The sequence below is a fragment of the Asterias rubens genome, chromosome 1 (genome assembly GCF_902459465.1).
Source record: "Asterias rubens chromosome 1, eAstRub1.3, whole genome shotgun sequence".
Lineage (NCBI taxonomy): Eukaryota > Metazoa > Echinodermata > Asteroidea > Forcipulatida > Asteriidae > Asterias > Asterias rubens.
The window spans coordinates 25,276,663-25,289,799 of NC_047062.1; the positions used below are offsets into that span (position 1 = coordinate 25,276,663).

The 13,137-nt window shown below is 38.7% G+C and overlaps 1 protein-coding gene across 1 annotated transcript; it reads left to right on the forward strand.

Moving 5' to 3' along the window:
- The first annotated feature begins 3,165 nt into the window (after positions 1-3,165).
- Positions 3,166-12,354, forward strand: LOC117289017 (heat shock protein 83-like). Its single transcript, XM_033769922.1, has 13 exons — positions 3,166-3,301; positions 4,929-5,081; positions 5,183-5,392; positions 5,861-6,020; positions 6,349-6,482; positions 6,923-7,105; positions 7,671-7,808; positions 8,373-8,538; positions 8,884-9,074; positions 9,379-9,526; positions 9,911-10,179; positions 10,551-10,884; positions 11,187-12,354. Exons 2-13 carry the CDS (start codon positions 4,929-4,931, stop codon positions 11,291-11,293), a joined length of 2,193 nt encoding a protein of 730 aa, XP_033625813.1. The 5' UTR covers positions 3,166-3,301; the 3' UTR covers positions 11,294-12,354.
- Positions 12,355-13,137: the final 783 nt, after the last annotated feature.

Genomic DNA, 13,137 nt, shown 5'->3' on the forward strand with positions numbered 1-13,137 from the left:
ACCTAACTAGCTGTCAATGATCTCAGTTCATTCATGTTCATTAAATTCTACTTGTTCATTTTGATTGATACTTTCAAGTCAGTTTACCAAAACATATCAGCGATCACAATATACTCGTTGGAAAAGCTTTTTGACACAAGTCCATGACGTAATTACTATTCCCGCTATCGTTCAAGGTCATAATAATAGAATGCTGCCGGTTGTGGGAGTTTCATTGGAAAAAAAAGTATTGTTTCAGCATGAAGGGACGCAAATAATAATGTCTTATTTGATTTATTCTTGTGTCTCTTTTCATTATCAAGATTTGTAATTACATATTCGAGACAACTAGAATGCGTTGTACGGCCGTACGGTCATCAAGTTTGTGTGCCTACTGACCCCCCCCCCCCCCCAATCCCCCGGTTTTGTGATTGAGCAAGAAAACCAAGCTATTTTTGTTGCGTCATGGTCGCAGATTGCATCAACTGTTTCAAAGCAAACTGTGTGCAGACAATTCCAGAAAATTCGGAAAATTACTATCATCCGAAATGAGCAAACCGGTTCAAACCGGCCGGATAGCAAAATTCGATTTAAACATGCACACTAAAAAGAGTCATTTGTGACGGTTTTTGGACTCGCGTTGGATCTACTATACAGAAAATGATATGCTAAGCAAGGGGCACCAGTCACAACAGAGGAAAACTTTATAGACTTTTCGCTGATAAAACCAGTTTCTGCTAAGCAATATTTTTCTGTGCTTATCCGTCACCTACCAGAGCCCAATTTCATAGCGCTGCTAAGCAAAACAATTTGCTTAGCACGAAATTTCTCCCTTGATAAAAACAGGATTACCAACCAATTTTCAACGTGATTTTTAGGATAAGCAAACAACAGCTGAAGACCAGTACAAGCAACATGAAACAAATGGAAATTTTGTTGGTAATCCCATTTTTTTAAAGGATGAAATTTCATGCTAAGCAAATTTTTGTGCTTAGCAGCTCTATGAAATTGGTGTACACAGGCTTTATTTGGCACTGATGGTAATTGACTTTTTCCTGGTCGTATACGTTCTCACATGGTTTATAGTGTTCTTGTTTATTTTTTAATTAAAGGAACGTCTTCTGTAGGCGATTGATTACATACATTACGTATTAAAGGCAGTGGACACTATTGGTAATTGTCAAAGACTAGCCTTTACAGTTGGTGTATCTCAACATACGCATAAAATAACAAACCTGTGAAAATTTGAGTTCAATCGGTCATCAAAGTTGCGAGATAATAATGAAAGAAAAATAACCCTTGTCACACGAAGTTGTGTGCGTTTAGATGGTTGATTTCGAGACCTCAAGTTCTAAATCTGAGGTCTCGAAATCAAATTCGTGGAAAATTACTTCTTTCTCAAAAACTATGGCACTTTAGAGGATGCCGTTTCTCACAATGTTTTATACCATCAACCTCTCCCCATTACTCGTATTCAAGTAAGGTTTTATGCCAATGAATATTTTGAGTAATTACCAATAGTGTCCACTGCCTTTAATTTACTCGTACGTCAGCTCTAATCATAACACAAAGGACTGCCTGCAGGCCTACATCAAAGTTAAATCCTAACTGTCTTTGTGTTAAGTCCTTTCCTGCTCTGCTGGGAACCGATGGGTCTTTTAAACAAAATGTCTAGGCCTATTTTGTTTATACTCTAAAAAGTTATTATGGTTCGTCGTTCCTCTTTTGTCAAAGAAATTGGTGTCCAACTAATAATAACGGTGACCGCCCCCTCCTTGTGTGGATGACGAGCAGAAACGCAAGAGGGCGTCCTTCTTCTTAGAAGAGGGACCACCCAACAGCAGATAATACAGAGGAAAAACATGTACATGTACGATCATAGAGTAAGGACAGAGAACGATGCATGGGTGCGGGCCGGGTGCGGCACCCTCCTTCTACCTCCATGATGAACAATAACACAATAATACTGGACGCTATTAACAATTCCCAACTAGTAGTTATGACCTATCTCTCAATAATGTGTAATTTTACATAAAAGAGTTTTTTTCCGGGTCTGTATATTTTATTTGTAGGGGCAGATAATTTTATTGTTGTGTGAACATCCACATGAAATAACTACATTTTTCTCCACATGAAGTTGCAATTTATTCTTTTATTTTTGCAGTTTTATTATTTTCTATTAATGGTTTTGTGTTATAATATATATAATATAATATAATATGATGATATAATAATGGTTGTGTGTTTTGTGTAGCCTTCGAGAAGACTCTGTGTGCTAGTGCTACTGTATGCGGACTACAGCTATTTCTTCCTCCGTGAGCCTGGAAATTCGTGAGCCTAAAGGGTCACGTCACGAAACGTCAGGCCAGGAACTTTGTATGAACTAATTAATTCCAAAGCCCCCAAACCAATCTCCAAAGTGATAAAAAAAGGTTTATTTAATAACCCAATTAATTGCATACGGCCGTTATGTTAGCTATTGAAGTCTGAAGTCTCCGTATGGCTAGCCAGGGGACGCACTCTCTGTCGTTTCTCTATGATCAGACAATGGGGCACCGACTACTTTGGGTACAGGGGTGCAACTGGGGTACACGGCCGGTGAATGGTTGCTGGTTGCATCTAGTTACACAGCGCGGGGATTTTTTCAATGAGTCATGGACAAACCCATTCTTGCACACGGGTGACGGTTTTTATTTCTTTGTATTACATTTTGAGTTTATTCACTGCTCTATAATTTATCTTAGCTTCCATTGCAAAAAATCTGCCAGTTGAAAATTAGCATGTTTTTTCACCTTTTAAAAGTACTTTTGAAAGAGCTTTGAATTGTAGTTTGTAAAAATTTTTGTCGACGTCTAGTAATTTCCAGAAACTCACCCCTATGTAATGTAACGTAAAAACGCCAAGTGAACATCCGGTAAAGAATTTTCGAGAAGCCTCATTACATTTTGTCCCTACATCTTCCTGAAATAAAATAATCCGTACTTAGCTAATAATATTAAGGATTACAATCAATTTTTAATCATAATTTATTTTAAGAAACTACCCTTTATATATTTTAATGTTAAGAGCAAGTTGAATTGCGTTGATTTGTGTAGCTAATTCTCTTTTTAAAAATAAAGTGGCGGATGGATATTAGATTTAAAGGGCAATTTGTTTAACTACATGTGCGCCTATAAAAGTACACGTGCGTTTTCTTGAACAAGAGCATTCTACAGAACAGAGACCGGCGGAAGCTCCGAAGGAAATACCCTCAGCAGGATAATATTATTTCCTTGAAATTCAAACTCCTTATTTTGTAACAAATTAAACTCAGTATCAAACGGTAAGTTAGTTGATATTTTACACTTTTTTGTTTACTATGTTGTTTATGATGTCATGATTTTTCTTTTGTCATATTTTTGCATTTTGTAGGCCTACCATTCCAACATGACCAAAAAATTCTCCCTTCGATTCCTAATTCCCTTCGTCATGTTCACGCTCGTGGTTTTCCTTAATAGTTAATTTCTGATTTCCTTCCTCCATGTTTTTTTTTTACAAACTAACCTGCCAGAATATCTGTATCGCATGATAGAATAAATTTTGGGAAAATGCCGTATTCTGCCACCTCATTTTTATTCATTTATGATAAAGTCAAACTCAATGGTAGTGAGGAGATTGAGATAATCCTTTTGTTTGGATAAGTTAAAAAAGTGGTAGGCCATAACACTAGCAGGAAACGGGTATCTTTCCAAATTTTTGTTAAGAGATCTTTTATAAATACTTTATCACCTCATCACACATAAAAAAATTATGACCATGACATAATATAGGCCTAACACAAATCCATATAAGGTTTATCGCGATTCAGAACCGCAATGCGTTGTGGGAAGAAATATGGGGCGGTTTCTATGCAGTTTCTATGACTCGCGCACGGAACGCCTATACCTTTGTGTGGGTTCAACAGCGCCCTCTCTTGATATGTTGCTATTCGCGATTAACCTTGTGCATTAACTAGACCCAGTAACTGGGGAGCTGTATACCTACTCCTTTTTTGCGAAATTTTGACATTCTCTGTCGTACTAAATTTCGAAAAAGGAGTAGGGCCTACTGTGCCCCATTTACTGGGTCTAGCATGTCTAGTGCATTATGCCATTAAATACAATGTAAATAATAGGCCTAGGCCCTAGCCTATCTTATTGTTTTTGGAAAAGTTTCCGTATGGCGCCATCACTTTTTCATTCGCAATAAAATAATATAGTATCTAATTTACCTGATTGATATATCCCTTTTTGTAAAAATGAGTGAAAAAGTGGTGGCGCCATACGGAAAGTTATCCTTGTTTTTTGTTACTAAGCTTGCATTTTATTTCAAATTATATTTATTACTTTTAAAGAGCTTGATTATAAAATTTGCAGAGGAGGGAACTTTCAATTTGTGGCTCAATATGAAACAAAACTTCTTTTCAAATAAATGAGCTGGTGTAACAACATCATTCGTTGTAGCCCTTTCCGATCCTTTTGAATCTGACCATTGACTCAAACAAAGACTGGGGGGGGGGGTTACTTACAAACTAGAGAAGGAAATCACTAGCAATCTTTCCAAGTTACCAGGTAACATGTACAAAAATCGCTGGCAATATATTGGCATGGAGTTAAATCCGAAGTTATCACTCACTGGCTGTAGTGTTCACACTTAATGTTAGTATTCAACTTCTTCAAGTCCTCCCCTCACATTGAGGTTTATGTCGGGCCATAAATCCATTATTGTGCATAAATAATGTTTTTTTTTCTTAGGGGTAGGCTTTTTTATGCAATGCGCACAAATGATACTGCAATTTCAAGTTGTGGGTAAAAGAAAAATTTGTAGCTTATGTCTGATTTGAGCTTCACTGCAACGAATGTCAACAAAAAGGTTAATTTGCTAAAAATTAAAATACTTTTTGAAATTAAAACTTTTCTGTTCTACTCTAGATGGCTGACGAGAACCAGCAACCCATGGAGGAAGGAGAGGTTGAGACCTTTGCCTTCCAGGCTGAGATTGCCCAGCTTATGAGTCTCATCATCAACACTTTCTACTCCAACAAGGAGATCTTCCTTAGAGAACTTATCTCAAACGCATCTGATGTAAGTAGATGGAGTTACTGTACTTGGAGCTTTACCTTGTTAGTCTTGACACATGCTAAATTTAATGACTTATGCTTGAATGACTTTTTATTCTCCACTAGGCCCTTGATAAGATCCGATATGAGAGCCTTACTGATCCAGCCAGGGTAGAGGCCGGTGGTAAAGATTTCAACATCAAAATCATCCCCAACCCTGAGGAGAAGACCATCAGCCTCATCGATACTGGTATCGGAATGACCAAAGCTGACTTGGTCAACAATCTTGGAACCATCGCTAGGAGTGGCACCAAGGCATTCATGCAAGCCCTTGAGGTAAGATTCCTTTGTGGTTTGCCTTTTGTATAAATGTAACACGATTCTTTCATGGTCACCGTACGACCACTGTTGTACCACAGAACTGGGTCCTATTGCAGGGCTTGGCTTGCAGTCGAATTCCGTGCTAGCTACCCATAGAATTGCATGCTTTGAAGGGCGCTGTAAGCTCAGAATGCCGTGGTAAGTAGAGCTATGAAATTGGACCCACTTTATTTGCATCAGAAGGATATGAAGGAAGTAGTGTTGGTAAAATTTATACTTTGGAATTAATTGGCGATGAAGAATTGTAGATTTTTGTCATGTTTACAAATGCCTGGAATTTATCTTTCAGTTTGCAAAGGGCACTTCATTTCATTTGAAAATTTTGAAGTCTTGAAGGTTGTATGAGGCTAAAAGCTTCTTAGAGCATAGTTGCCAAAGATCTTTTTTAAGTGTTTGAGTATTTTCAATTCTTTATCCAAATAGGCTGGAGCTGATATTTCCATGATTGGTCAGTTTGGTGTGGGCTTCTACTCTGCCTACCTAGTGGCCGACAGGGTTTCAGTGTATTCAAAACACTCAGACGACGATGGTTACATCTGGGAGTCTTCAGCTGGTGGATCTTTCACTGTCAGAGCTGCTCCAAGTGAGTTTTTCATTCATCTGGTTTATGTTTCGTATTGTTCTTTTAATGATTATTAAGTTTATTAAGTTATTACTTTGAGTTTTTTGGATGACATCTTGTTTTTTTCTCCCTTGTTGAAATATCAGCTGACTTCACTCTATTTAATGTTGATGGCCACTCAAACCCAGCATTAACATAACATGTTTTTCCATCACCTTGCTCAAACATGATGATTCAGTGAAAATAATTTGTGCATGTTTGGAAAGGCAAGCAGACATCCTTTATTCTCTCATTTGTTATTCAATGCTAATGATTACTAATGATATTTAATTTGTATCTACCTTCACAGATGATGAGCTCAAGCGTGGTACAAGAATCACTTTGTTCATGAAGGAGGACCAGGTGGAATACACTGAGGAAAAGAGAATCCGTGAGATTGTCAAGAAACACAGTCAGTTCATTGGCTATCCCATCTCCCTTCAGGTAAGTTATGTGTTCTCTTTTTAACAATGGTCTGCAGGCCAAATGTTAGGTAAACACACTAAGAAGCCTGGAGGTTCATCTTTGAAAGGGCAAGGCCCTGTTCATTTTACAAAGGGCACTTCCATTGCAAAATCTTTAAGTCTAGGGGAACATTTTCAAGGGACACGAAGGCCAAGATAAGGGCAACAAAGGCTGTGGCCTTTGTGTACTTCAAGGCCTGACAACAGGCTTGTGATTTCTGAGGAATGTTCTTGATTTAGGATTTTGTCAAAATCTCCTTTAGCCTAGAATTTGCCTGGCCAGAAGTAAATCAATCACCATACGGAGAAATGGTTGGTTCAATTACGCAGCAAAATTTGACCTGCAATCAATGGAGGGTGATTGTTAAAGGGTGAATTCAAGAAATTAATTTTATAATGTATCTCTTATTGACTCTGTAGGTCAACAAGGAAAGAGACAAGGAAGTGAGTGACGATGAGGAGGAGGAAGAGGAGAAGAAAGTGGAGGAAGAAGAAGAGAAGAAAGAGGATGAAAACGAGGACAAGGACAAGCCCAAGATTGAAGATCTTGATGAAGATGAAGACAAAGAAAAAGAGGCGGAGAAGAAGAAGAAGACCATCAAGGTAAGCGTGCTGATGACAACTAAAGTTTTTTGTACATTTGGTTATGGTTTGAAGGACTTGGCTTCTCAAACAGGGTATTGCAGTTTTTTTCTACCAATGATTTTTACCATCATTATTATTGGTATACACTTTCCTGCCCAACTGACCCTTGCCACAAAGTTCACAGTACCCAAGACATTCTAGAAGATGCACCCTATGCTAGCCTATTAGGTTGTGTATTTTGTATCAGTCTTTGGAACCAATGTAAAGCCCGGTTCATACTTCCTGTGTATCTGAATGGGAAGTGAGTTTAATGTCACAACTTTTGTTATGGTTGTGAATTTGTGACGTCATATTCGCTTCGCATTTGCAGGAAGTACGACCCGAATGTGGAACTCCAGTTTTGGTGTTGGTCGATGGTGATATCTTTGTTAAATACAACAAGATTTATCTTGTACATTCATATTTCTTATTTACTCAAGTTAGACTTCAGATGCCAACCCATGCCACACAAGAAACTTTATTTTTGTAAATTTGTAGTGCTCCTGAAATCTCATATTCTAGTATTTTGTTTTTTAACTTTCAGGAGAAGTACATTGAGGATGAGATCTTGAACAAGACGAAGCCCCTGTGGACAAGAAACCCCGATGACATCAGCCAAGAGGAGTACGGAGAGTTCTACAAGAGTTTGACCAACGACTGGGAGGAACATCTCGCTGTCAAGGTAAAATACTTTCGTTCAAGACTGAGGAAAGTCTTGCATATTTTTTTGCAACATCGAGCTCTCAAATGAAGGAAACAAAATCTTCAAATCATTTGAACATGCCCAATGCTTAGTGTGATGTCACCAGCAAAAAACGGGGCCCTCACTGATGCCAATTAAGACCTATGATTCTGTTCGGCGTAACCTCAATCAAACCTTCCAGCACAACATGCGCTAGGCCATAGTTGCTTGCATCGTTACCAACCGCCCTCTGGGGCTGGTTGGTTCTGGTGTCAAATAACCCTGATGGCTTCTGGTAGTGCACATGGAAGAAGAGTAACCCTTGCTGTCTGTGGTTAGTAGCCTTCTGGATGCCTGCCGAGCAGTAAGGAGCAATGTGGAGGGGTATAGCACAGGAGGACCTCTTTCTTAATGTCCATGGACTGTGCTTCTTTTCACGAAGCTACAGAATGTACAACCCCCCCCCCCCCCCCCCTCCCTAACAAACCATCTCCCCAACAAACAAGCAAAACAACACTAAGGCCACGTTTAATATTGATAAATTTCTTTGTCCATATTTTGCAGCACTTCTCAGTTGAGGGGCAGCTTGAGTTCCGCGCTCTTCTCTTTGTACCGAAGAGGGCACCCTTCGACCTGTTCGAGAACAAGAAGAAGAAGAACAACATCAAGTTGTACGTCCGAAGGGTCTTCATCATGGACAGCTGTGAAGACATCATTCCAGAGTACCTTAGTAAGTATTTGTCTTCACATCATTGTTTGTCTTCGCGTCGGAGGTGTGAATTTTCAGTTGCCTCCTGATTTGTTTGCTCATGAAGAATTTCCAGCTTTTGATCAAAAATCAGTATGAAAATAAGCTTGTTAAAGAAATTCAGCTGTTACTTTATTTTTTCTTTGTATAAATAAATTCTTTATGCAGTCATGACCTTTTTAAAAGTGATGATCCTAGTGTCAGACTTTTTGTCAGCAATGAATCTCGCCCTTGAGAAAGCCATTTCGAAATAATAAAATATAAAAAAACTGTCTGGGATTTGCATGATTATTATTTTATTTTTGTCTTTACTCTTTACCTTTGTAGACTTCGTCAAGGGTGTAGTCGACTCTGAAGATCTTCCCCTCAACATCTCTCGTGAGATGCTTCAACAGAGCAAGATCCTCAAGGTCATCCGCAAGAACATCGTCAAGAAGTGCATGGAGCTCTTCATCGAGATCGCCGAAGACAAGGACGACTACAAGAAGCTATACGAGCAGTTCAGCAAGAACCTCAAGGTATGAAAGAAGAAGGCAATCGATTAAGGGATGGCTTGTTGGGGTGGCGTAGTGCATAAATCACTCGCCTCTCACCGATGTGGCTCTGGTTCGATTCCCATTGAAAACCAGATATGAGTAGAGAGATGTGTTGGTTCTCTCCTTTACAACACAGGTTTTACTCTGGTGTTCGTCCCTCTGGAAAAATCAAGCACTTTCAATCTCTGGCTGTGCTCTTTGTTTCTTGGGAAAAGTCACTAATAAAATGTTGTTTTAGATGAATTAGAATTCAAACCATTTGTTTTCTTTTCCTTTCCCTCTTTAGCTCGGTATCCATGAAGACTCGCAGAACCGATCCAAGTTGGCCAATTTGCTGCGCTACCACACTTCCCACTCTGGCGATGAGATGTGTTCACTCAAGGAATACGTCTCGCGCATGAAGGAGAACCAGACTCAAATCTACTACATCACAGGTAAAGTCTTTATAAACCAAAAGGTTTTAACGATCATTACGGCTGGGAAGTAAAAGTATTATTTGTGATTCAGGAAACAAATTATTTTTGTCAAGAAATAAACTCAAAGTCAAAGTGTAAATGTTGGGCTACGACATGGCAATGATGCAAAAAAATCTGTTTTAATTGCTGATTAGTGATGCACCCAATTTTACTGAGCAATGTCGAACCCACATTGGATTTAATATGCAACTGGAATATTAGCGAATAAAACCTGAATATTTCCTGGTTTTTGTGAGCTGAAATATAGGTTGCTTTTGATAAGTTTCCACAAGCTTTCAGTCAGATTAAAAATCAGTGTGCTTAAGAAGAGTGATTAAGTAATGAACTTTAAATTTGCTTCAGGTGAATCCAGGGACCAGGTTGCCAACTCGTCATTTGTTGAGGGTGTCAAGAAGCGAGGGTTCGAGGTCTTGTACATGACAGAGCCCATCGATGAGTACTGTGTGCAACAGCTGAAGGAGTTTGAAGGCAAAACTCTTGTCTCCATCACCAAGGAGGGTCTGGAGCTGCCCGAGGACGACGACGAGAAGAAGAAAAACGAGGAGTTGAAGGCCAAGTTTGAGAATCTGTGCAAGGTCATGAAGGACATCCTGGACAAGAAGGTTGAAAAGGTATGTCTCAAAATCTTTACTTATAGATTTTCTTGATCAGCTTGAATCTAAATAAGAAATTGGGTCAAGCCTGTAACTTCCATAGGGAGTTTTGGGGAAATCTTTTGCCCAGAGTGATTTGACTAAAGAATATTGGGACATGCGAAGTTGAATAATAGAGGATTTCACTTTAAGATTGCCCAACTTCATAGAGCTGCGAAAGCATAAAATTTAGCAAGCACCAAAACTATGCTTAAATACAAGAATAACGGCTTCGGTACCATTTTGGTGTACTGTTTGGTTTTGATCGTCTTTTTTATTTGTCTTGTACATATTTAAAGCTTGAAGAAATGGAAGAATATACTAAATGAATGCCTTTTTTTCTTCTTCAGGTTGTCGTGTCAAACAGACTGGTAGTGTCCCCCTGCTGCATCGTGACAAGCCAGTACGGCTGGACGGCAAACATGGAGCGTATCATGAAGGCGCAGGCTCTCCGCGACACCAGCACCATGGGCTACATGGCTGCCAAGAAGCACCTGGAGATCAACCCCGACCACTCCATCATGGAAACGCTCAGGCAGAAGGCCGACGCTGACAAGAACGACAAGTCCGTCAAAGATTTGGTTATGCTGCTGTTTGAAACATCTCTGCTGTCATCTGGATTCTCGCTGGAGGAGCCACAGACACATGCCGGACGTATCCACAGAATGATCAAGCTTGGTTTAGGTACGTCTTGATTTGTGTAACTCTATGGACGTTATTTGTTAGGGAGACATGGGGCTATGACATGGCAATGATGCTAAAAAATCTGTTTTAATTGCTGATTGGTGATGCACCCAATTTTTACTGAGCAATGTCAAACGCCATTTGACTCGAAATGCAACTGAATTATTGGCAAATAAATCCACTTGGGTGGTTTTATAAGCAAAAAAGATAAAGGTTGCTTTTAATTATTTTCCACAAACTCTTCAGTTAAAAAGCTGAGCTTTGCATGGTGTCTTATTTTACTTTTCTTTCTTTGTCTCCAGGTATTGATGAGGATGATGCAGCACCAGTTGAAGAGGCCCAGCCAGAAGAGATGCCACCATTGGAAGGAGATGACGACGATGCATCACGCATGGAGGAAGTAGATTAAGGAGTGAAATGAACAGAACATTAGAACCTTAATCACTGTAATCAACACACTCCATCAAAACCAACAGCCTGACCTAATGACCACCAAACGGATTCTGACTAAAAAAGGAGGTTGGTCCTGCCTGTGGACATCGGCTGGGCAGCATTCTTCAGATTGCCCGCAATGATGACTTGTGTTTATTGACGCCCACATCCAAATAAAAAACCCATTCACAATCGATTGGTATCTTATAGCAACTGGATGTAGCAGAAAGCACTCCAACTTCACAAAGGAACTATAAAACGACTTGTCTTTGTCTTGGTGTAAGCAACTTGCAACACTTGACTGGAAATGGAATTATGTATCTTCATCATAAGTCACATGCAAGAACTATGACAGAAACATATTCAATTCTTTCTGAAACAAAATCTAGACTAAAAAAGTATGCCTATACTCTGGTATCCACAAGCCTTTCAACATAACTCAAATCTGAAATGTGAGAGTGTTGATGCTTATCAATCAATGGGTTCATCAAATGAGTAATTACAATGTACATGTATTAAAATGTGCATCAGTATCGGTGAGTTTAACCAAAACTTGAAACTGCTCATATTTGACGCAACTTCAATCATAGTGCCATGTGGCTTTCTACATAACTGACTAGTTTAAGCTGCTCATTCTTTTTAACGCCATATGTTTATAACGATCTACATGTATAATAAATGTTGAAAATATTCCCATCTTAAAGTGTGATTGTACATACGGTTCAAAAGATGTGTAGTTTAATAAAGGTTACATGTGAAATAAATGGTTGAGTAGATTCAGGCACTTTGACTGCTTGCTAGTCTATCCCAAGATTTTAAAATTTTCCAGTGGAAGTGCCCTTTTGCAAAATGTAAATGCCCTTGCCCTCTCACAAGCCTTCTTCAAAGACTTGCATTCATAAATCATACTGGATTAAGTTGATATTAATTCCTTTATTGGTCGAGTATTTTTGCTTCCCGCTGAGTTTTTGAAACATATTGCCAAGTTAAAATATCTCATACCCTAATAATACACCATGTAATGTATTGCTTTAACATTGTAAAGATCAATGTGTGTACTACTGTAGTTAATATATCAGATCTCTCTGAAGTTAACACATGTATCATACTTCATGGAGGCATGCACCTCAGCCTTGGTTATCCATTGGGAAAAGTTCTGTAAGAGTAGAATTGTGTACCAGTGGGACTAAACATAATTGTGTGCATCTGTTTGGATAATATAAAAATAATATTTTACAATGTGAAAGTATTTGTCAAGTGCATGGTGTTAGGAAAATTAAAAAGACTACATTTGTTTTTCTGTTTTGTTACCTTTGCAATAAGTGTTATGACACTGTTGGAAACAATAAATGTTCAAATTTTGTTATAAAAAAATCTAATGAGTGAGATTTGTTTTAAATTCTTTTGTTATTGTATTTATCTTGTTCGGGAAATAGATTTAGAATGAGTTGACAAAATTCAAGTACATAAAAAACAAAATCAGCCTAAAAGGAGCACTTGGAATGCCTTGCAAGCACAATTAATGTTTAATGCCGAGTATTGAACTTCAAACTATCTGGGCCCAATTTCATAAAGCCTGCTGCACGAAAACTTGCTAAGCAACAGAAATTGGTTATACCAGCCAAAATTACATTGTTGTTACTTGTGCCCTACTCTAAGAAATGAATTGTCTTAATTATCAAACATGTTGATCATTTATGCATATTTGAAGTGCTGGGCTGAAATATTCGGCGCCCCTTATTCTGCAGCCTCTGCTTTCCTTTTTTAAATGAGTTTTTTATCATGTTGGCGTTTGTTTTGGGGTTTTTTTCGGGGGGGGGG